Source organism: Panthera uncia, assembly GCF_023721935.1.
Source record: "Panthera uncia isolate 11264 chromosome E2 unlocalized genomic scaffold, Puncia_PCG_1.0 HiC_scaffold_19, whole genome shotgun sequence".
NCBI lineage: Eukaryota > Metazoa > Chordata > Mammalia > Carnivora > Felidae > Panthera > Panthera uncia.
In genome coordinates this window covers 6,145,400-6,170,710 of record NW_026057588.1, presented here as the reverse complement: position 1 = coordinate 6,170,710, position 25,311 = coordinate 6,145,400, and the positions used below count along the sequence as shown (strand labels likewise).

The 25,311-nt window shown below is 43.0% G+C and overlaps 1 protein-coding gene across 5 annotated transcripts; it reads right to left on the bottom strand.

Annotated features, from left to right (window-relative positions):
• Positions 1-4,961: 4,961 nt before the first annotated feature.
• LOC125915498 (zinc finger protein 260-like) lies at positions 4,962-20,961 on the bottom strand. 5 transcript variants are annotated; one of them, XM_049621384.1, is made up of 5 exons: positions 20,349-20,961; positions 12,243-12,368; positions 9,377-9,503; positions 9,009-9,101; positions 4,962-8,093 (listed from the first exon to the last, which is right to left on the bottom strand). In XM_049621384.1, the coding sequence occupies exons 2-5, from the start codon at positions 12,264-12,266 to the stop codon at positions 6,235-6,237; spliced, it is 2,103 nt and encodes a 700-aa protein (XP_049477341.1). In that variant the 5' UTR covers positions 12,267-12,368; positions 20,349-20,961; the 3' UTR covers positions 4,962-6,234. The 5 variants fall into 5 exon arrangements, with proteins under 5 accessions (XP_049477341.1, XP_049477345.1, XP_049477343.1 ...); XM_049621388.1 differs by having other exon boundaries at positions 9,385-9,503; XM_049621386.1 differs by having other exon boundaries at positions 20,456-20,961.
• Between the last annotated feature and the right edge of the window lie 4,350 nt (positions 20,962-25,311).

The following is a 25,311-nucleotide window of genomic DNA, read 5'->3' as shown; positions in this document are numbered from 1 at the left end:
CTGCCCCTCCCCTGCTTGAGCCTGCTTGGAATTCTCTCTCTCACCCTCTCTCTCCCTCTCCTGCTCACATTCACACACCTGTGCTCTCTCTCTCTCTCTCTCTCAAAATAAATAAAAACTTAAAAAAAATCCTAAAGCCAATAAACATAATTCACCACAACAATTAAATAAAAAACATCAAGATAATGAAAAACATTTCAGAAAATTCAAGTTACATTGATGACTAAAACAACAGTAAAAATTATTAAAGACAACAAAAATATCCAGCACATAATTAAACCAGAAAATTTTCTTGAGGAGCTGGAGAGAGAGACCAATTTGTATTAAGTTAAAAGTAGGGGTGCCTGGGTGGTTCAGTCGGGTAAGTGTCGAACTTTGGCTCAGGTTACGATCTCACAGTTCATGGGTTCAAGCCCCTCATCGGGCTCTGTGCTGACAGCTCAGAGCCTGGAGCCTGCTTTGGATTCTGTGTCTCCCTCTCTCTCTCTGCTCCTCCCCCACTTGCACTCTATCTCTTTCTCTGAAAAATAAACAAAAAACATTTTTTTAAAGTATAGATTGTTTTGCCCAAATTTATGTTTAGTTCTTTTTAAATTTTATTATTATTTTTTTTAGAGAGAGAGCACCAGGGAGAAGGCAGGAGAGGGAGAGAGAGAATTCTAAGCAGCCTCCACGTTCAGCAGAAAGCCCAACATGGGGCTCGATCCCACAACCCTGGGATCATGATGTGAGCCGAAATCAAGTTGGCTCAACCAACTAAGCCACCCAAGTGTCCCTGGGTTTTAATGTGACACCAGTCAAAATTCCATTGTACATTCACTTAATGGAATACTAAAAGTATTTTTTAACTTAAAAAATAAATTTAAAAGAATGTGGGAATGCATACATGATAAACTTAGTTTTAAGAAACTGTTCAATTAATAACTTTTCAAAATGCATAAAAAGCCTTAAAAAATAATGAAAATTTAACAATTGTTATCTCTAGGTAGCATATATGGGGGGATGGGGAACTGGCTTGTTTCTCACTACCTGTGTCATGATCAACCACAAAGGAAATACTCAAGTGAAATTTACAAAACTCAAAAGTAAAAAAGGCAGAAGCTTTTTGACTTTCATAACACACATAGTTTGCAGATTAATCTAATCACTTCAAAGTATTTTCATTTTTCATAGAATAAGAGGAGAGTAGGACTTGAGGTCAAAGGAGAGTCGAAAACGGACCTTGAGTAGGAGATTGGATATGATGGACCAAACTGTGTGTCAGCTGTGAGAATCATACCGCCAAAGAGCCTGCTCCCATCTTCCCAGGTGGTGGACTCAAATTACTGAAACCCTCTGTCCATCAAGACCTTCCCAATTCACTGCACTTCTCAGACCTGTGCATACCCCAACAAGCTACCCAATCACAAACATAAATAAGGCTGTCCAATTGATGTGGAAATCTTGAAATTTGGAGCTGAGGGCCAAGGAAGAATTCTTGAGACGTCGGTGCAAAAGAACTGCTTTATTAAAGCACTGGACAGGACACGTGGGCAGGAAGAGAGCTGCACTAGAGTCCTAAAGGCATTAGGGACAGCACAAGCCTCCAAGAATTTTGGAAACAAGGTTTCCAGGACCTTGAGGGGGTAGCTGTGGTTAGGAAAATGACTAACCAGTAATAAATGACTGTTTAGTAAACCCTCAGTCATGAGACCCTTCAGCTGTGAATCAGTGGGCCATATACTTAGAGAATGATGGCTAGCATGCATCTTGGGAGGTAGAAATAAAGGAAGCTTCCAAAGGAATTTCTATATGTTTTAAGTAGGCACACAGGATCCTGGGGGTTTGGGATAATGCTAAGATTGCCTTTTGCCCTTAGCAAAGTGTCAACATCCAGGCAGCTGACCTCTTGGAAAACAGTCACTCTGCCTATTTCAAGGACTTGCCAATGGGCTGTAAGTTATAAAGACATTTAATTTTTTCTTTTGCCTTTGTTCCCCACATCACAATCACTCAAGCCCACTCTTCTATCTTACCCTGAACCAAGTCACCCCATTCAAAAACCCACGGCATTTAACTTATCGCGAACTCTCGCAGCCAACCAAACATAGACCACCAAAAGTCCCCAGGGAGGGGCGCCCGGGTGGCTCAGTTCATTAAGCAGCAGACTCAGGCTCAGGTCATGATTTTACGGTTCATGAGTTCCAGCCCCGTGTTGGGCTTTGCACCGACAGTGCACAATCTTCTTGTCTCTCTGCCCCTCCCCTGCTTGCGCTTTCTCTCTCAAAGTAAATAAAAACAAAAACAAAAAAAGACCCCATGGAGTTATCCCTAAGCCCCGCTGACGTACTCCCGTGACACCTGCTCTCACGCCGAAGTCTCCTCTCCCCTCACTCATCACAGATCCCCTAACCCATCGCCAGATGCCCCCAGGCTGCCTTCACCAACTACTGACCGCACCACCACCCTGCCCAAGCACTGTTAGGCGCCGCCCCTCTAAGCAAGCACTACAGACTTAGCCCATCACCCGAGGTTTAAAAGAACGGCACACGACACTTCCGTTTCCGGCGCACCCCGCGCCGACCACCTTTGCCGCTCACTCTTGGGCAGGCGGACATAAGAGGGCCGCATCCTCCCAAACGCTGGAATTCAGGGCCGTGGATACACGGCAAGTAATGCTGCTGCCCGCACTGAGCGGCTTCACAGTGGGAGCGGTTGTCTTGAAATACATGCGGGTCTGAGGCCTCCGTTCACTTCTCCCGCTCTGTGTCGCTCCCTCGCTTCCAGGCCCGCGCCTCTGCAGCCCGCCCGGGCCGCCACGCATGCTCAGTATCGCGTCCTGTCCGCCGCGCCTCCGGGAGCCGCTACGCATGCTCAGTAGCGCGTCCGATGCGCAGCGCCTCCCGGGTGGGCACCTCCAGCAAGAGGGTTGGTAGCGGAATCCGAGACTTCTGATGATGGGCAGCGGGCTCTGGGGGACACAGTAGACCCGTGCGTTGAAGAGAGGTAACTCTAGGGTATTCGTATAGAGGTTGTGGAAAAGGAAAAGGGAAAGGAGACACCGGGGCCAGTAGGAGGGGAAAGCCAACTGTGAGGGCGGGCTGCGTGCCTGACCCTGAGAAAGGGGGCCCAGTGGAGGGGGGCGGGGGAGCTCTGCACGTGGCCGAGGCGACCGGCCGCAGCAGAGCCGGGGAACTGTTGCGAATGCCAAAGCCGGAAAAAGTGCAGATCGAAACTACTGCATTTCTGGAATTGTCTGCCAGGCTCCGCTGATCATACCAACCAGCCCTACCCCAAACTCCACAGTCTGTGACACATCCTGGGAAACAAGAGTTCAAGTTACTCCATCAAAGAACAGTAGACTTCACCTGGACGCCTCCAACCTATCTGGGTTGGAGATGTCACATAAAGGCTTGGCTTTAAATGCTTCTTCAACACGCAGGAAGAGTATTTTGTCATCTTCCCAACGACAAAGTGGAGACCCAGGCCCAAATGGGACTAGTCATGTTAATGTGACCTGTCGTCAGGCGGCAGCCAAGTCTCCTGGTGTACACATTTATGGCTCTTATTACCTAGGGAATCCCCAGTGGCTTAACTTTCACTGTTTAATTTCTTAGGTTTAGTAATGTTTTGATTATGTAGGGGTTGTATGATAATATAGATGTGATAGTATCTTTATGACCAGAGGATTCTGAAAAGATAAACAGGTAGGTAACTAAATGGAAAATAGGTACATAACAAAATGGTGAAGTTGCTGAACCTATTTTGTAGGTACATAGGCCTCATCATTATTTAGACTTTCAACCTTTTTATACTTAAAAATTGTTAGAATGCAAAGTTGGAAAAATAACGATTTCTTCTTTGACTCATGCGATGTGGGGGGATAAGTTTAAGAATTCTCTGAACTTGCACCAATGGGTTCACAAGGCTTAGGGCGGAAAGCCGCTTTCACAGGACGAAAGCCTCGGAGAACTGGTAGAGGCGGAGAGCCGCAGCTTCAGGGCTAAAGCGTCCCAGGTTTGCTAGCGAGAAACATGCCTTGTTAAGCCTGAGGTGGCATGCCCCATTCATCTTAGTCCCTAGAAAAGTTAAGGTAGACAAATACGGTGCCAGCAGTGAAGGGCTGCCTGCTTGGCACCAAGATGTTGATTTGTCTTGACCCTAACCCCTAACATCACATACCTTTGGAACCCCTTTTCTCTCACACACATGAATAATGATAACTGTTTTATTGTCTCTTTCGGCATGACCATCATATATGTAGTCCTTCTGATCCTAATATGGAAAAAGGACCTTACTCAGGGCTCTTGTCTCCTCGCAGACATTAGCCTCTCTCGTGTTCATTTCTGCGTCTGCTCTCTTGCTGAACATGAGAGAACTCCAGACTCAAGGTCTGCAACAATGTAATATTTATAATTTATTTCTTGATTCCCAGAATTACAGATTTCTAGCTAATTTTTGTCCTGGACTTAGTATGTCGGCTTACAGAACAAGAGTGCACATTATTTAGTCCTTTCAGGTTTGTTGAGATTTGCATTATAGGCTAGAACATGGCCAACACGGTAAACTTTGGAAAATAAGTGCTTGAAAATTCTGTGAATTTTGAGAACATTGTATACAATACCTCCATTATATTGATTTTTGTTATGTTGTTCAAAACTTCCTTTTATAAATATTTTTATCAGCGTAAATTTATCTTTTTTTATTCCACGTTTCTTTATACTCTGCCTTCTTTTGGGTTCATGATAATTTTTGTTTTTTAATCATTCTGCCTTTGCCCTTGACTAGTTTGGAAAATATGCACTCTGTTCCTGTTCCCTTAATGATTACTTTAAACATGGGGTTTTTTTTTCCTTAGGTTTTATTTACTTAAAATTAAAGTTTATTTTTTTATTTTAGAGAGTATATGAGTAGGGGAGTGGGGCAGATACCAGCTGCTTCCAGTTTTTCAAAACTCGAGGACAGAAGAGTTGTGATTACTCATCACTCTTAAATCTCAGTATTTTGGGGGGCACCTGGGTGGCTCAGTCAGTTAAGCTTCCGACTCTGAATTTTGGCTCCTGATCTCATGGTTCGGGAGATTGAGCCCAGCATTGGACTCTGCACTGACAGTGTGGAGCCTGACTGGGATTCTCTTTCTCCTACTCTCTCACTCTCTCTCTCTGCCCCTCCCCTGCTCATGCGCACACACACTCTCTCTCTCTCAAATAAACATTAAAAAAAATAATAATGGAAAAGAAAAGGGAGGATTTGGGGAAATGGTGAAAAGGGACCTTGTTTATTCTATAGACTTATTTAACTTTTACACCACACGTATTGATATATTTAAATCAATTAAATCAGAGTGGCAGAAGACAATTTGTGTTAAAAAAGAATATTATCCCAAATGGCTAAAAAGTATTACCAGATCCGTTTACACATACCAGCCAAGTTTTTTTTTTTAAGTCTTGTTTAGTTTTAAACCTAATTACTTCCCTTGCAATTTATAAGATATATAAAAATTTACAATGCTGGCATTTCTTGATGGATTCTACACCTACAAACAAGAATTTTATGGTAGACGATTTTCTTTCATGATCTTATGAAACCTGAAACTCAGGACATACATGTGCTACAAAAATCCTCTGGACATAAAATCACATACATCTTGGACCTTTCTTAATTTACTGCTTTGACTATTCCATATATTCAAACATGAAACAAAACTGTCTTTTAGCATACTGCAGTTATTTGCTCTTCTTGACTACTTCATGTTGTATTTTTTATAAATAAATGGTAATGTGACAGGAACAGAATTTCTATTATAAAGTTTATATGTAAGCAACTGGCCCAGCGTCATTACATTACACTAACTCTCCTTAATAAGTATTATCTGATGCACAGTAAGTTTCGGACTTCATGCCAGAAGCATCTCTTATCACAAGTCTTCAGTCAGCTATCTTCTTTGGTGTGAAAGCTCATTTGTTTGGAAGGTGTTCCAGGATTCCCAACATTTACGAGTTTTTTTCTTCCCCCTCAGTGAAAACTATTATATGATGGCCCCTCAAACACATCTGTTGCGGCCAGGTTTTATTTCTGTGTAACGTATAATGGGATTTCTCCTCTCAAAAAAAGATGTTGACTTTTCACCTCATTTCTAGGCCTTTCCCTAATGAAATTAGGCTACAGTGGTGGTAGATGGTTTTCCTATATTCACTGCATTTAAAAGGTCCCTCCTGGATAAGTTTTCTGGAACTGACAAAGACCAAAATTATCCTAACGTTCCCTGCATTCAGAGGGTGTCCTTTGTGTGGATTCTTTTGTATTCCGTGAGATCTGGCCCTTCACTAAAGTCTTTCCAGCGCTGTGTTCCCGAGATTTCTTTCCTGTGTGAATTTCCTCATGTGAAGTGAGAAAGAACTTGACAGAGAATGTTTTCCCACACTCATTACAGTGATAAGGTTTCTGTCCCACGTGACTTCTCTGATGAACACTGAGGTATGATTTCTCAAAAAAGGCTTTCCCACATTGAGTGCACTGATACGGTTTCTCTCCTGTGTGGCGTCTCTGGTGTCTAATGAGCTGTGACTTCTGGTTGAAGATCTGACCGCATGGAACACACCCATAGGGTTTCTCTCCAGTATGGCACCGTTGATGGATAATAAGATGGCTTTTTTGGCGGAAAGCTTTTCCACATTCATTGCATCCGTGGGGTTTCTCTCCCGTGTGAATCAACTGATGTCTACTGAGCATTGCCATACTGCTAAAGGCTTTCTGGCATTCGAGACATACAAAGGGTTTCTCTCCTGTATGCGTTCTGTGATGGACAATGAGCATTGCCTTTCGTATGAAGGCTTTTCCGCAGTCACCGCATTCATAGGGTTTCTCTCCTGTATGAGTTCGCTGATGGACAATGAGATGTGACTTGTCTATGAAGGCTTTTCCACACTCACCGCATTCATAAGGCTTCTCTCCTGTATGAATTCTCTGATGTGTTATGAGGGATGACTTTTTATTGAAGGCTTTCCCACATTCCTTGCACTCATAAGGTTTCTCTCCTGTGTGAGTTCTTCGATGAACGATAAGCTGGGAGTTGTCTATAAATGCTTTTCCACATTCACTGCATTCATAAGGCTTCTCTCCCGTATGGATTCTCTGATGTGTTATCAAGTGTGACTTTTTATTGAAGGCTTTCCCACATTCCTTGCACTCATAAGGTTTTCTTCCTGTATGATTTCTCTGATGTACAATGAGCTGTGATGTGTGTACGAAAGCTTTTCCACACTCATTGCATTCATAAGGCTTCTCTCCTATATGAGTTCTCTGATGTGTCAGGAGATGTGAGTTTTTACTGAAGGCTTTCCCACATTCCTTGCATTCGTACGGTTTTTCTCGTGTGTGAGTTCGCTGGTGAACAACAAGCTGAGACTTACTGCAGAAGGTCTTTTCACATTCTTTACATGCATAGGGTCTGTCTCCTGTATGAGTTCTTTGATGGATAAGTAGGTTTGACTTCTGCATGAAACCTTTCCCACAGTCACTACACTCAAAAGGTTTCTCTCCTGTGTGTGTGCGGTAATGCAACCTGAGCTTTGTCTTCTCTCTGTAGGCTTTGCCACACTCTTTGCATTCGTAGGGTTTCTCTCCCGTGTGAGTCCTGTGGTGTAAAATGAGATGATACTTCGTTCTGAAAGACTTTGGACACTCAAAACATCCATACGGTTTCTCTCCTGTATGAGTTCTCTGGTGCAGAGTCAGATGACATTTTGTACTGAAAGCTTTCTGACATTCAGGGCATCTGTACGGCTTCTCTCCTGTGTGAGTTCTCTGGTGGATTATGAGCTTTGACTTATACCTGAAGGATTTGGGACATTCACTGCATTCATAAGGTTTTCCTTCTGTGTGAATTCTGTGATGTCTTTTGAGATTTTTCACCGTGCTGAAAGTCTTCACACAGAAATTATGTTCACTGTACTGGGCTGAAGTATGGCAGGTTTCATGTAGGGTATGGAAAAATGATTTCCCATGGCCACTTAATTCATTGGAATTCATTTCTGCAGAATTTTTATTCTGAAGTTTTGAATCTGAATATTGTTTCAAACGTATTCCTCTTGAGAAACACTGAAGGGGTCTTTCTGCAAACGGAACAAAGTTTTGCTCAGAGAAAAAATTTTTCCCAATGCATTATTTTCATTATTGCTTAACAGATTCATCATTCTCAATATTTTCCTGATACTAATCCTAAACCTGCCACATTACTTCAGGGAAAAGAAAAAAATCCTATCATTATGAAATGGAGGGGGATGGAATCTCAAGTCCCTATCTAAAGAGAATGGAGAAAGTGACACAGCAGGTGCACAGAAGTCAGAGGCATCCAATAAAAGAAATAGATAATAAGTAATGAACTGAAGGACATGGGTGTCATCAAATTTTGGAGGGAATCTATGAAATCTCTAGAAGCGTAACAGAAGGGCTATGTGGGGGTGCCCAGGTGGCTCAGTTGGTTGAGTGTCCGCAACTTCAGCTCAGGTCATTATCTTATGGTGTGAGGGTTCAAGCCCCATGTTGGGCTTTGCACTGACAGTGCGAACCTGCTTGGGATTCTCTGTCTCCCCTTCCCTGCTCACTTTCCCTCTTTCTCGAAAACAAACATTAAAAAAAAAAAAAAAAAAAAAAGCAAACCCCTTTAAAAAAAAAAAAAAAAAAAGAAGGAGAGCTAAGTGAATATGGGTAAGACATGGGGAAAGTGGGTTGTGTCTAACAAGCTGCAAAAGAACAACTGAGCCAAAAAGGAAAGACCGAATGAAACAGGCCAAGATCTGACCCAGGGCAGATAAAAGGAGCTACGTCTTCTCTGAGGTGGCTAGCAAATGAGTCATACACGGTAAGAGAAGGAAGCACCATTCACACTGGTGACCTCTGTTCACTCAAAGTCACCTCTAAAGGTTCAAAGACGATGAGAAAAAAAACCCAAAATAACAAGGGTCCCAAAGCGCCAAGATCAACTGTCACTTGGCTTCCGCTAACTCCCACTGCACTGGTATACTCACCTGGACCACACGAACTTGGGAATTCTCTCTCTACCAGTCCTTGCACTCCTTTCTCCACGTGAACCATTGCTTCTGGCCAGGGAGCGTGATAACCTGTCAAGGGGTCATCACAGAGAACTGAGCAGTATTAGGGCCTATTGAAGGAAAGTTCTGTTTTAGGGAACAGACAGTAAATCTCAGCAGAACAGAAACTCTTTATTCCAAAAATGAAAATAAGTACCATCACTGGTCATAAGGAAAATAGGTTCTATCACCTTTCCAAGTCCAAAATCATTAAGGATATCAGAGTACCCATAAATTGTAGCAATGGGGGGGAAAAGGGGCAATTAATGGGCTCATGCTGAGATATTTAGGAAAGTTGTCTTTACCCACTGACATTAGGTTGCTGTAATTTTCCAACATCACATCCCGGTAGAGGTTCTTCTGAACAGTATCTAGCAGCTCCCATTCTTCCCAGGTGAAATCCACAGCCACATCACTGAATGACAATAAGCCCTGTAATAACATAACCCTTTTTGATCTGGAGTTAATATAATGGAAAAAAATGTAGGAGATAGATATTATTCTGATTATTTTTGCTATAGACGTTTATAAACAAGTATTTCTCTATGCCTAGTTTTGATTTATGCTTTGTGGGCTAATAACTTCATTTAAGCTATCCTTTCTGCATTCTTCATTCACTTCACTCATTCATTCACCCATGCAAAATGTTGCTAAAACTTTGCCTAAAAACCATCTGCAACCCACCTTAGGAGTGTTTAATGTTGGGGCGCCTGGGTGGCTCAGCTGGTTAAGTGTCCGACTCTTGAGCTCAGCTCAGGTCATGATCTCACGGTTTGTGAGATCAAGCCCCGAGTCGGCTCTGTGCTGACAGCGCGGAGCCTGGTTGGGATGGATGGATTGATTCATTCATTCATTCATTCTCTCTCTCTCTGTCCCGCCCCATGCCCCTCTCTGCCCCTCCCCATTCACACGTGCGCATACTCTTTTCTCTCAAGTTAACTTTTTAAAAATGAGTAATGTTACCTACTGTAATAGGAATACATATGCACTAAAAAAGGAAATAAAGCATAATCCAGCCTTCATGTAGCTTCTGATAGTGCAAAGTGGCAAGTACACTCCTTGACAGAGTTGACATATGGGAAGACATTATGGTTTAAGGGTTACGACAGAAGTATACTCAAGTTAAAACATGGGCACAAGTAGGTGGAGAAATAACAGTGCTGAAGAAGTGGTCAAGCTAGAGCTACATCCGGTATGTTCAGTGGTGTGTCCCACAGTAAGAGCTAGAAGAGGTGGGAGCCATGGGTCTTCCAAAGGGAGGACGAGTTCAAAGTGTTAAATCCCGGGGAGCCTGGGTGGCTCGGTCAGTGGAACAGCTGACTCTTGATTTCAGCTCAGGTCATGATCTCACGGTTCGTGGGTTCAAGCCCCAAGTTGGGCTTTGTGCTGACAGCGCTGAGCCTGCTTGGGATCCTCTCTCTCCCCCTCTCCTGCTTGTGCTCTTTCTTTTTCTCTCAAAATAAATAAAGTTAAAAAAAAAAGTGTTAAGTACCATACTGGCTTCAAGAAACTGCAACAAGTTCAGCGAGACAAAAGAGGCCAAAGAGAACAGATGCCCTGGGCACAGGCAGCAACAGACCTTGGAGCAAGTGTTTACATTTCCTATAGACACTTGGTAGACACTATAGTGTTTTTCTTTTTTCTTTTTTTTTTTTTTTTTAAGTTAGTTTATGTATGTAGTCTCTACACCAAATGCAGGCCTTGAACTCATGACCCCAAGATCAAGAGTCACATGCTCTTCCAACCGAGCCAGCCAGGTGCGCCTGCAGTGTTTTTCATATACAAAAGTATGTTATGCTCAGAATTACCTTTTAGAAATTGACTGTGCTACATATTAACTCATGATACAAAAGCAAACAGAAAGCACTTACTATGTATTGCTCTAAACACTTCATATGTGTTAACACAATGATCTGCACAATGACCCTTAGGTGAGCATTACTCTTTGCAAATAAGAAGATATTTTTTTTTTAAGTTTTCTAGCTATGCCTTTTATATCTCCTACATTTCCTTAGGAAGATGACCGTTCACTGGGTCCATACTCTGGAGAAGGACAGGAGAGGAAGACCCATCGATGTTTGAGGACACTTCTTCACAATGCCTGGGAAATATTTACTCAAAAAGTTCATGTGCTTCCTCCTTATATACAAAGTAAATCCCTTTTTTAAAAAATGTTTATTAATTTTTGAGAGAGAGAGAGAGACAGAGCATAAGCAGGGGAGGGGCAGAGAGAGAGGAAGACACAGAATTGGAAGCAGGCTCCAAGCTCTGAGCTGTCAGCACAGAGCCTGATGCGGGGCTCAAACTCACAAGTGGTGAGATCATGACCTGAGCGCAAGTCAGACACTTTAACTAACTGAGCCACCCAGGTGCCCCTATTCAAAGTAAATCTTATAACATGTTTTTATTCTTTTGTGATGGTTTCCAGTATTACCACAGATATGTCTGCAACTCAGCTCTGGATCCCACTGCTTATGTGGCAGTGTTCCAACTGTTAGTACCTTGCAACATGTGACATGCAGATTAGCTAGAACTCCCTTCCTCATTGGCTCCTCTGGATCATTTATTCCGTCTCTGGGTCTAAGCACATCTCTCCCAGCTACAATGTATCTATATACATAGTTCACTTTGATTGCGTACGTGTTTTAAATTGTTAACTAGTTAATTAGTTGTCACAATGTTACATTAGTTTCAGTTGTATAATAGAGACTCAACAAACTATAGTCATGTCGTGTTCACTGCATGTGTAGCTGTCTAAATACAATACTATTACAATATCATTGATTACATTCCCTATGCTGTACATTAAAAAAATTTTTTTTAATTGTTTTATTTTAGAGAGAAAGAGAGTGTGAGTAGGGAAGGGGCAAAGGGAGAGAGGGAATTTTAGGCTCTCAGCGTGAAGCCTGATATGGGACTCAATTCCAAGATCCTGGGATCATGACTTGAGTGAAATCAAGAGCCGGCCGCTCAACCGACTGGGCCACCCAGGTGCTACCCTATGCTGTAGCTTTTATGCTCATGATTTCTTCATTCCAAAATTGAAAGCCTGTATCTTCCACTTCCCTTCACCCATTTTGCCCAACTCCTCACTCCCTTACCAACTCTGGCAAGCATCAGATTGTATGCATTTTTGTAAACCTCTAGAAATATGGGAAATAAACAGCTCACCTGGGACTTGGTCATTTTCAGCATTCAGGTGTCTCCAGTGTCAAGAGTATCCTCAGGATGAATTTCTAGACTCGAGATCTACTTTTTTTCCTTTATAGGAGGTGCCTCATTCTGGGAAGGCAGCATCTGTGGATTCAAAGAAAGATTTGTTTGGCATGGAAATAATAATAAAAGCAAGTTCCTGTGCAGGCAAGGAACTGTTTTTAAGCGTCTTCTTTTCTCACTTAACCCTACAATCCTAGTGGCTAGACTATAATTACTCCATTTGAAAGAAAAGAAAGATCAAACACCTAACTAAAAGCCACACGGTAACTGGTGGACCAAGGATTAAGACGCAAACCCTCAGAAATGATAGAATCTGATTCCAGGGAAATTACCAGAATGATGAATTACCCTTTCAGCCTAATCAACTAAAAAAAAATGGGGGAAATATCTAAAACAACTATTTTCAGACACAGAAGTCAGAGAAGAAGGGGAACATTTGTGTGCTGAGACTCACTGCCTGGAGACCTTCTAGGCCACAGTTGGGGAGAAGGAACCCAAAGAGTCTAGCAGGCTTGCTGAATTAATGATAAAAAAGTCAAAGTCTGAGGAAGCAAAGATGACGAGCATTTGCCAGGCAGTATACCAGAGAAGAGAGAGAGGGAAAACTCACTCTGCAGATGCACAGAGGGTTCTTTTGAGTCTCTGGCTAAGGTCTAATGAACTGTGAGGAAAGGAGAAGGTCCAACAATTCCTGGAGCTCACACCAGATCAGGAACAGCCAGTGTTCCCACTAGCCTGGGTGCAAAGACCTTCTAGTATGCCTGTTTTTCAAATGTGCAGAGGTCTCAGGAGAATATTACCTCAATAATGGGGACAAAATGTGCAGAGGTCTCAGGAGAATATTACCTCAATAATGGGGACAAAATAAGAACAAAAAGACTCTTATGGCCCCACCTAAGAAAGCTTAAAAGAAAGCCTCCAAAGAATCAAAACTCTTTCAGAGTAACTTGGTTACATCCCAGAGCAAACCTCAAAAGTAGTAAAAGGAATAAAAGAAAATCCTGCAAACAGTGTGAAGCTGACGATATATGATATCCAATCAAAAATGACCAGAGATGCAGAGAAGCAAGGAAATATGACCCATGGCTAGGGGGGAAATCAAGCAAGAGAAAGAGACAAAAATGGCCAAAGGGAGAGAGCTGGCACCCAGTACACTAAAAACGCTATCATAGGCACCCCTGGGTGGCTCAGTAGGGTGAGCTCAGGTCATGATCTCGTGGTTTGTGGGTTCGAGCCCCATGTCAGGCTCTGTGCTGACAGCTTGTAGCCTGGAGCCTGCTTTGGATTCTTTGTCTCCCTCTATCTCTGTCCCTCCCCTGCTTGTGCTGTCTGTCTGTCTGTCTCTCTCTCTCTCTCAAAAATAAACATTAAAAAATTAAAAACAAATGCTATTATATATATACTCCATATATTCAACACATTAGAGACAAGCATGAACATGATGAAAAACTATTAAAATGTTTAACAAATGTGACTGAAACACTAGGACATTTATGTTTACCTCATACCAAAATTAATTCAAATAGATTACAGTTGTAAGAATTGAAACTGTGATACTTCTAGAAGAAAGCACAGAAAAAATTTTTTAAGTTTATTTATTTATTTTAGGAGAGAGAAGAGAGAAGGGGGAGGAAGCGGGGCAGAGAGAGAGAGAGAAAGAGAGAATCCCAAGCAGCCTCTGTGCTGTTAGTGCACATGAGATCATGACTTGAGCTGAAATCAAGAGTTGAATGCTTAACTGACTGAGCCATCCAGGAGCCCCAAGCACAGAAAAACTTTAAGTGATCTTGGATTAGGCAAAGATTTATTACAGGGCACAAAACGCACAATAAACAAAAAAAAAAATTGATAAATTGGACTTCCTCATTACTAAAAATTTTTGATATGCAAAAGATCGTTGTAAAATGAAGGATCAAGCCAGAGGAGGTTAGAGTAAAACATTAATGAAGTGCATACTTGATTGAAAGACTTCTATGTAAAAAATATGAAGAATTTTTCTGGGGCGCCTGGGTGGTGCAGTCGGTTAAGCGTCCGACTTCAGCCAGGTCACGATCTCGCGGTCCGTGAGTTCGAGCCCCGCGTCAGGCTCTGGGCTGATGGCTCGGAGCCTGGAGCCTGTTTCCGATTCTGTGTCTCCCTCTCTCTCTGCCCCTCCCCCGTTCATGCTCTGTCTCTCTCTGTCCCAAAAATAAATAAAAAACGTTGAAAAAAAATTAAAAAAAAATATGAAGAACTTTTCCAACTTCACAAAAGAGACAATCTAGTAAAAAAAAGGAACAAAAGATTTAAACAGACACTTCCTCCCAAACATAGAGAGACAGCAATTAAGCACATGAAAAACTGTTCTAGGTTACACAACAAAAGCAAATTAAAACCAAAATAAAATATTGCTACAAACCTGTTAGAATGGTCATTTATTTATGTGTTTACATATGTGTGTATATATGTATTTATTTATATAATTAAGCTCTAGGCCCAACGTAGAGCTCCAACTGACGACCCTGAGATCAAGACTTGCCAGGTGCCCCAGAATGGCTATAATTGAAAAGACCGAGGGGCACCTGGGTGGCTTAGTTGGTTGAGCATCTGAGTTCGCTCAGGTAATGGTCTCACGGTTTGTGAGTTCGAGCCCCACAATGGGCTCTGCGCTCACAGTTCACAGCCTGTTTGGGATTCTCTCTCTCTCTCTCTGCCCATCCTCCACTGGCACTCCCTCGCTCAAAAAAAAGAAAAAAACAAAAGAACTGATAAGTGTTATTGTATGTAAATTATACCTCAATCAAGCTAACTTTTGCCTACAAAAGCAAAACAAATACAGGCTGTCTGCCTCTGAAAACAAAGTTTGTGTCCTTCAATTCTGCAATGAAGTCTCAACTAAAATCTCAAATACTTATCTCTTGTTGAGACTTTATCTTCACACAAAATCCCAGTTGGATCTCTTATGTACTCCGAGCAGTGCTGACTGTTAAAGAATTAATTCTGGCTATGCAAAATTAATTTACCACAGAGTAATGTGGAGATGCCAGGACATCCTGGAAATACTTGGACACAGTTTATTACTCTCAATATCACACTGCTGAGAACTCTGAAAGAAAATACAACTCTGTGTCTTAGACTGTAGGAGAACTGAAGAAAACAGAACTGGATTTCAAAGACAATGGGAGAAAGAAATTTATAGGCCAATTGCATTTATTAGCTTCTCTATAAAAACCTGAAATAAGGGACTCCCGACTGGCTCAGTGGGTAGAGCATGCAACTCTTTTTTTTTTAATGGTATTCTCTTTTTTTAATGTTTATTTATATCTGAGAGAGAGAGAGAGAAGAGTGAGCGCACATGAGAGGGAGAGGGGCAGAGAGAGAGGGAGACAGAGGATCCAAAGCTGAAAGCACAGAGCTTGATGCAGGGCTTGAACTCATCAACCACAAGATCATGACCTGAGCCGGAGTCAGACGTTTAACCGACTGAGCCACCCAGGCGCCCTGAGGATGCAGCTCTTGATCTCAGGGTTGTGAGTCTGAGCCCCATGTTGGGTGCAGAGATTGCTTAGGAAAAAAATAATTTAAAAAAAACTCGAAATAAAATGCTAGATAACTGTATCCACTGGTATGTAGGAGGTATATACTAGGAAAACTGAATACAGAAGAACTGTACTATGCACAGCTGACTTTATTCCAGTAATGCAAGGATAGTTTAATAAGAACCATTTAATTCTCTCAAAAGATGAAGAAAAGAGATGTCAGAAAACCCCAAGCCACTCAATTAAAAAAATATATATTACTAAACTAGAAATAGACAAGAAAGAGTATCTACAAAATAATCCATAGCACATTTCTTTAAACTCAGGGACATGGATAACCTCTCACTGAACCTTTAGTCAAAAATGTACCACAGATCAGAACCTGAGCAATAAAATGGGCAAAATCAATTGAAAGAAGACTGGAAAAAAACCAAAACTGTCATTATGCAACTGTTTTGAGATCAATATAAACATCAATTGGAATTTCACATTCAAACAACAATTAAGGTTTAAAAGGGGTTAAAACCAGTATTTACAATACCAGCAAAACCTATGAAGTACCTGGGGGGAACCTGTGCAAGGTAACAGATTATAGCAAAAGAATGCAAATCGTAAGCAGTCAAATGGAGAGAGGGACAAGAGGGTGAGGTTCGGGAGGATCCCAAACCAGAAGTTTCCATTGTCCTATGCTCTGGGAGTCGGGACACATTACTTATCCGTCCAGCATATCCACGAGTGCCAATATGTAGGGTATTGCCACCACAGAGGTGCATCTGAGTTTCAGTGCCTGTAGTTTTTATTAGAATTTCATTAATCAGTAAGCAGGACTGATTTAATCACTGGCCATTTGACTCAGCCCCCAGCACCACCACCATCTGGGAGCTAAGGCTGCTCTCACCAGGCTCAAAGCCCCCACCCTCTAATGGCATGGTTGGTCTTTCTGGCATAAACAGCCCCATGCCAAATCTCTTCATTGGCATAAACTACCCATAGACCCACCATGAATAATAACAGGGACACGCCTGTCATTTAGGACATTCCAACAATTTAGAGGCTACCTCCCAGGAACTGGGGACAAAGCCCAGGCAAATGGTTTATCACAAAATACCTAGCAAAAGACTAAGTTTCTAAGTACGTGACTCTTCTCTAAAATGAGTAAAGACAAACTTGTAAGTTTTAAAATTGGCCAACGTAATATATAAAGATGTTGAATCACTATGTTGTACACCTGTAACGTGGTTGTATCAACTGTAATGAAATTTGAAAATTAAAGTAAATAAAATAAAACTGGCCAATGAACATATAAAAAGATAACCGGGGCACCCAGGTGGCTCAGTTGGTTAAGTATCCGACTCTTGATCTCGGCTCAGATCCTGATCTCACGGTTTTGTGAGTTTGAGCCCCACATCAGGCACTGTGCTGACAGCGTGGAGCCTGCCTAGGATTCTCTCTCTCCTGTCTCTCTGCCCCTCCCCGACTCATGCTGTGTCTTTCTCTCTCTCAAAATAAATAAACATTAAAATTAAAAAAAAAATGGGGCGCCTGGGTGGCTCAGTTGGTTGAGCGCGCTGACTTCGGCTCAGGTCATGATCTCACGGTCCGTGAGTTCGAGCCCCGCGTCGGGCTCTGTGCTGGCAGCTCAGAGCCTGGAGCCTGTTTCAGATTCTGTGTCTCCCTCTCTCTGACCCTCCCTCGTTCATGCTCCGTCTCTGTCTCAAAAATAAATAAACGTTAAAAAAAAAATTTTTTTTTTAAATATAATCAACCATCATAGTTATGGGAATAGTACATATGGAGACCACAACGAGAGGACTTTGACACCCAAAAGATGGTCAAAAACAAGAATGAAAATACTAAGTGTTGGAAAGCTTACTGAACAACAGGCACTTTTACAATACTGATGAGAGAGTAAGGTGGTACAAGAGAAATTTGGCTTTTCCTTCTAGATGAAAATTAATCTATTTTATGTCAGAAATTATACTTCTGGGCTAGACTATATAAATTCTCACAATGACCAGGAGATATATAAGACTTTGGAACTTCACTACTTTTAACAGCCGAAACCCAGAAACAATACGAATGTCCAACAGTAGGAGAATGGATGCGTGAACTACACTATATTCATGCAATGAAATTCATTTTAATGAGCCAAACTTACATGCAAGATGGATGAATCACAGACTTTTTTAATTAAAAAAACAAAATTGGGAGCACCTGGGTGGCTCACTCGGTTAGGCGTCCGACTTCAGCTCAGGTCATGATCTCACAGTCAGTGAGTTTGAGCCCCGAGTCGGGCTCTGTGCTGATAGCCTGGAGCCTGCTTCTGATCCTGTGTGTCTCTCTCTGCCCCTCCCCTGCTCATGCTCTGTCTCTGTCTCAAAAATAAAAACATTTAAAAAATGTTTTTAATAAATAAATTAATTAAAAAAAAATTTTTTTTTAGTTTAGAGAGAGTGTGAGCAGGGGAGAGGGGCAGAGGGAGAGAGCATCTTAAGCAGGCTCCAGGCTGAGCATTGAGCCTGACACAGGGCTTGATCCCATGACCCTAGGATCATGACCTGAGCTGAAATCGAGAGTCAGATGCTCAACTGACTGCGCCACCCAGGCACCCGCAATAACAGTCTTGTAATGAATCAAGAAAAGCAAGCCTCAGAAGACCACATTATAAGATTCTTTTTTTTTTTTTTAAACGTTTATTTATTTTTGAGACAGAGAGAGACAGAGCATGAACGGGGGAGGGTCACAGAGAGAAGGAGACACAGAATCTGAAACAGGCTCCAGGCTCTGAGCTGTCAGCACAGAGCCCGATGCGGGGCTCGAACCCACGGACCGTGAGATCGTGACCTGAGCCGAAGTCGGACGCTTAACCGACTGAGCCACCCAGGCGCCCCATAAGATTCTTATTATAACACTTACAAACTAGAAAAATTAAAGAGTGTACTCTTATGGTATTCATAGACGTGATAAAATTATAAAAGTCAAGGGAATACTACATACTAATTTGTGAACAGTAGTTCCAAAGTTTGGGAGTTAAAAGGAGGGACTAGGAAGATGAATAAGCATGGAGACTTTTCCATTTTTAAATAATCAAATATGACCTTTAATTAAACAAAACTATAAAGAAAAGCTGAAGTTAATCACCTTTTTCTAAATGGGGCTATCACAGTAGAAAAGACTCATAAAAGGATGATACACCCACTGTCGCTAAAGATGTAGAAAAGCCTGGCACATGGTGTGTGCACGCATTACATAATGGAACATTACTGGGGAGTTTGGTAAAACTAAACCAGAAGCCTTTGAAATATGCATTTAAGCCGGCCTACTTTTATATATTAAAAAAGGAAAATAGTTACAAAATATAATTCGGTTTAAAAATACATTTCAGGGGCGCCTGGGTGGCTCAGTCGGTTAAGCGTCCGACTTTAGCTCAGGTCACGATCTCCCGGTCCACGAGTGCGAGCCCCGCGTGGGTCTCTGGGCTGATGGCTCAGAGCCTGGAGCCTGCTTCCGATTCTGTGTCTCCCTCTCTCTCTGCCCCTCCCCCATTCGTGCTGTGTCTCTCTCTGTCTCAAAAATAAATAAACGTTAAAAAAAATTAAAAAAAAATACATTTCAAAATAGTACAGACACTTTAAGGTGATTTTTATCTGCTTTTATTGATGATAAGTCTATAACGATAACTTCCTTTTGTCAAGTACCTACCTGTTATGGACTTAATATTTATGTCCTCTAGGTGGCGCCTGGCTGACTCAGTCAGTAGAGCATGCCACGCTTGATCTCAGGGTCCCGGGTTGTGAGTTCAAGCCCTACCTAGGGCGGGGAACCTACTTAAAAAAATTAAAAAAAAAAAATTCACACCCCCAAACCCAGGTTTAGTTGTGTATTTGGACACAGGGCCTTTGGGAGATAATTAGGTTTGATGAGGTCATGAAGGTAGGGCCCTCAGGAGTACCTCTGTGAGGTAGATACCAATTTGTCTGGGAAAAATGCGAATTATAGATAGAACTTGGTACTTCACCCCAAATCACACAAGTAGCAGAACGGACATAAAAAGCTAGGACTAACATGATTTCACTTGCATGCAAACACGTATACACTGGGTGACACGCGCAGTGTTTATGGCATAATTTTTAACAACGGATCTATTTATGGCAGGTATACTCGTGATCACTTTGCTATTCTTTCGAGTTCTCTTTATGCTTAAAATTCAGTATGAAAAGCTGGGAAACGTTAATACTTCAATGCTTCATCACACCCAAATGTCTGTCTACCTGAGGCCTCCTCGCGTGCCAACCCCACCCACCTCTCCCACGGACGCCAGGCTGCTGCACACCCTGCCCTTCGCTCTTGCACCTCCTCACAGCCCCCCAGACAGCTATTTTCACAGGGATCACGAACCCCTCGGATGCTCGAACTCGGACCACAGGAACCCCAGACGACTAACCCCCAATCCTTTCCTCACCGACCGGACCCCGATGGGCCCCTGGGTCAGTGGCTCCCCCAGAGCCTCTGTCTACGGCCGGGGGCGCGTTCCAAAGCACACCTGTCACTGTCAGCAGGAATGGTCTCTCGTCCTAAACACTGATGCCAGCCGAAGACTCCGACAGCCTCCAAACCGCCTTAAACAAGCACCTTCCTACGAGCACCCACCGCAAACCGCAGCTCAGGTCGAGGAATTCCCACAACGCGGGACTCTGAAAGGAGCCTGCAGAAACCTCACAGGACCTCGACCGCGAATCTGTGACCTTACGCCGTGAGAACCCAATCCTCAGTACGCCACTTCCGCTTCCGTTCACCTGGTGTGCTGGCCCGTGTCCAGGGCCATTACTCAGATTCAGTAGCACTTTGGAGTGAGCGGTCAAGCCACAAACCCTCACTCCGGCCCCGGCTAGAATTACCGCTGGCTAACTCCGCCGCGACGATTTCGCTGCGTATTGGTGGGAGCGGCCATTGCGGATCGTGCCCGCCATCTTGCGTCGTGCGCTGTACGGAGAGCGAGATGGCCACCGTAGGCGACCGGAGTAGGCCGGCCAGACACGAAAGGTGCAAATCCAGCCCATCCTTTCTCCACTTTTCGAGACTTCTCATGTCCGGTTCTTCCACCTCGGCAGCGGCTGTCAGTGCCGTCGCGCATGCTTAGTAGGACCTCAGCGCTCTCTCCTGCAGTCTTCCAACCTCACCGGGACGCTAAGCCAATCACAGACCAGGCCTGAGCCGGAAATGGCCGCTCCCGCTCTGTCTCGTCGCCCTTTGGAAGCCGCTCTGAGGGCGCGGCCATATTGGGAAAGTCTGGATCCGTACTGGGAAGAGCGGACTTCAGGGCTGGGAATCCGGAGGCGTTCACGGCACGTTTGAGAAAACGGGGATTAGGAGGCTAGAACTGGATCTGGAGGAGCAGGGGCGGTACGAGGAGAGCGCTCTGGATGTGTGCTTCGCGATGAGAGACGGTTGTGAAGCATTCACTGGGACCCGAGGTCCACGCCAGAAGATTAACTCTTGTATCTCGTGTCCCAGGATCCTGTGTATCCTCGTTAGTCACAGTCCACCAGTCATTTGTTTTTGTGAATACCGCACAGATAATGATCCCAGCAGCATTATTTAGTCGGTTTCCCCCACTGCTATGTAGGACCATCTGTCATAAATCAAGTCTCCTTACCTTCATGGCTCTGACTTAGGACGTTCTGTTCCACTGGTCTCTTTGTTTATCCCTGTGCCGGTACCACTATGTTTTAGCTATGGGAGCTTTCCAAGTCTTCACAATCCGATAAAGCAAGGTCTCCTACCATATTCTTTTTCTATGAGCCTGTCTTTGTTCTTTAGGCCCTTTATATTTTCAAATAAGATTTTTTAAGTTTATTTTTGAGAGAGACAGAGACTGTGAGTGGCAGAAGGGCAGAGAGAGGGACAGAAAGAATCCCAAACAGGCTCCCGCCTTCAGCACAGAGCCTGAAGCACAGCTCCAACCCAGGAACCATGAGATCATGACCTGAGCCAAAATCGAGTCAGACACTTAACCAACTGAGTCATCCAGACACCCCTATATTTTCAAATAAAATTTTAACTCACCTTGTGAACTTCCACACACACAGAAGTGTTTGTGGAAAAAATCTAGAATAGCATTCCAGGGCTATCTCTGTGAAGGGATCAGGACCATTGAAAATGATAAGAAGGAGGAACGCCTGGGTGGCTCAGTCAGTTAAGCATCTGACTTTGGCTCAGATCATGATCTCCAGGTTTTTGAGTTCGAGCGCCATGTTGGGCTCTGTGCTGACAGCTCAGAGCCTGGAGCCTGCTTCGGATTCCGTGTCTCCCTGTCTGTCTGCCCCTCCCCCACTTGCACTCTTTCTCTCTGAAAAATAAATATTAAAAATTTAAAAATGATGTAAGGGTGTTTACTGGAAAGGGATAAATAGGGCTTCTGGAATGTTCTATGGCTTGATCTGAGTGGTAGCACATAATTATTAACACATGGGTGTTGCCATTTTATGTTAAACTAACACATATGTGTGTGATTGTATTTAATATACTTTTCTGTATGGTATATTCTAGAATACAAATGTTTTAATAATTGTACATACTCCACTTTACACAGCTGGCAACTAGGTAGAATTAATAGATTTTTAGTTACAGGCAACAACTGCCTTCACTTTTTATGAATACTTCACGGAACCAAATAGCTTAAACATCCCAAAAGAGAGGATTGTGTTTGGGGTGCCTGGCTTGCTCAGTTGGTGGAGCATGTGACTCTTGATCTTGGGGTTGTGAGTTTGAATCCCACATTGGGTGTAGACATTACTTAAAAATAAAATCTTTAAGGGGCACCTGGGTGGCTCAGTCAGTTGAGCGTCTGACTCTTGGTTTTGGCTCAGGTCATGATCCTGAAGTTTGCAAGTTCAAGCCCCATGTGAGGCTCCACACTGACAGTATGGAGCCTGCTTGGGATTCTCTCCCTGTCTCTCTGCCCCTTCCCTGTTCTCGCTCACTCTCTCAAAAAAAAAAAAAAATTTTAAAAAAAAAAGGGGGGGGGGGGACATTTGGGTGGCTCGATGGTTGAGAGTCCAACTTCAGCTCAGGTCATGATCTCACTGTTGGTGAGTTTGAGCCCCACATCAGCACAGAGCCCACTTCAGATCCTCTGTCCTCCCTCTCTCTATCCCTCCCCTGCTTGTTCTTTCTCTCTCAAAAATAAATAAATCTTTTAAAAATATAAAAAATACAGAGAGGATTGTGTTTAGCTAGGCCCGAGTATCTGGTCTAGGAGCCAAAAGCTCATGTGAAGAGAGCACTATCCTAAGAGCTCCCATTTTCCCCTCCTTTTCATTTACCTGCTAGATCTTGAGTGTTGAGCTCAATTGTTTAATTCTTTTCACAGAGGCATTAAAGGACTCTGGTCTTCAATTTGCCCAACTTAAAGGACTATGGTTGTTCAGTCCCAAGACCTAGTAACCATGTGGAAGCTAATACAGTAGGGCCTGATTCTGAACACAGTCATAGTATTTTTAAATTTCATGAAGGCTCTGTTGCTGCTTTAAATTGTATCTTTGGCTTTGGGGGCTTCCTGGCCCCAGGAAGCTTCACTGTGGCTTTCTTGTCTGACACTTTCATTGAAGCGAGGTTTCTCTTTTCAGTATCTGGGCCTTATTTTTTTCCAAATACCACACTATCAAAGGATTAGCATCAGAAAGACACTGTGGTTTGTAGGAGAGTATCTTTTATTATTAGAAGATTCAAGTTGAAGGCTCCTGGATGGCTCAGCTGATTGAACATCTGACTTTGGCTCACGTTCATGAGTTCGAGCCCCACATCTGGTTCACTGCTGTCAGCACAGAGCCCACTTCGCTTCAGATCCTCTTTCTCCCTCTCTCTCTGCCCCTCCCCCACTCGTGTTCTCTCTCCCTCTCTCTCTCTCTCTCTCTCAAAAATAAATAAAGAAGATTCTAATTGAGGTATTTGGCAGCGAAGGATCATATGTCTGCAATCTTACTTTCAATTAGTTCAATCAAAAGTAGATTGGGGGGGTGCCTGGGTGGCTCAGTTGGTTAAGCATCCGACTTTGGCTCAGGTCATGATTTCATAGTTCACGTGTTCAAGCCCCACATCGGGCTCTCTACTGTCAGTGCGGAGCATGCATCAGATCCTCTGTCCCTCCCCCTCTCTCTCTGCCCCTCCCCCACTCATGTTTTTTCTCTCTTCCTCTCTCAAAAATAAATGAACTTAAAAAATGTTTACTTTAGGGGCGCCTGGGTGGCGCAGTCGGTTGGGCGTCCGACTTCAGCCAGGTCACGATCTCGCGGTCCGTGAGTTCGAGCCCCGCGTCAGGCTCTGGGCTGATGGCTCAGAGCCTGGAGCCTGTTTCCGATTCTGTGTCTCCCTCTCTCTCTGCCCCTCCCCCATTCATGCTCTGTCTCTCTCTGTCACAAAAATAAATAAACGTTTGAAAAAAAAATTAAAAAAAAATGTTTACTTTAAAAAAGCAGTAAATTGGATAGTAGAGATGGATGAATAAGTAGAAGATACACAGATAAAGCAAATACAGCAAAATGTAACATTTACTGAACTTATGTGATCTACATAATGGTGTCCACTGTACTATTCTTTGAGTTTTTGCATGTACATGAAGATTTTTATGATAAAAGGCTTGGGAAACTACTAGTGACTGTTTTTGGATATGTAACTGATTCTCCTTAGTGTGTGTGTTTGCAGTTGGGAGGAAGTGGGAGAAGAAAGTAGAGGTTCTGTCCAAACTTAGATTACTGGTAGAAATCAGCACTCATCTGGAAGAACCCATTCTATACTCATCCCCAGGGAGAAGCGGGGTTTCTGTCTGGCTTCCTGGACTGAAAGCCTGCGGGGAAGGTCATGAATTGACGCTACTTGGGAGTATGTGAGCTTCTTGGATGTGTAGAGTGTTTTCATCAAATTTGGAAGCTTTTGTCATTCTTTGTTCCAATATACCTTCTGCCATGTATTCTCTCCCCCTTCTAGGGATTCCATTATGCATATGGTGGTATGCTTGAGGGTGTGCTATAGATCCCCGAGGCTCGGATCACTTTTTCTTTTTCTTTTTTTTCTACCTCACTTTTTCCTTTTTCTCACAGTGGATAATGTTTATTGATCTTTCTTCGTGTTGGCTTGTTCTGTCTTGTGCCAGATCAAATTTGCTCTGAGCCCCTCTAGTAAATTTATCGTTTTTATCTCTTTGTTGATATATGCCATTTGGTGAAGAACCATTATCATACTTCCCTTTAGTTCTTTAGTTTTCTGCTCCTCGAACACACTTCTAACAGCTGATAATGTCATTGTGTATTAAGTCTGACACAGAAGACCTCTCGGGGACAGTTCCTATGGACTCCTTTTTTCCTTGTGTATGGGCCACACTTTTCTGATTCTTTGTGTATCACAAATTTTTATTGAAACTAGACATTTTAGATAATATAAAGTTGCCCCCCTTGCCTCATGGTTTGTTGCGGTTACTGTTGTTGCAATTTGTGTGTTTGGTGACATTC

Bases quoted from the DNA above. Each gene is read 5' to 3' on its own strand.
- LOC125915498 (XM_049621384.1), bottom strand. From the start codon at position 12,266: ATGCTGAAAATGACCAAGTCCCAG. The intron at 9,102-9,376 runs GTAAAGACAACT...ACCCCTTGACAG, and splicing joins CAGCAACCTAATGTCAGTGG to GTTATCACGCTCCCTGGCCA. The intron at 8,094-9,008 runs GTGAGTATACCA...TTCCGTTTGCAG, and splicing joins CCCAAGTTCGTGTGGTCCAG to AAAGACCCCTTCAGTGTTTC.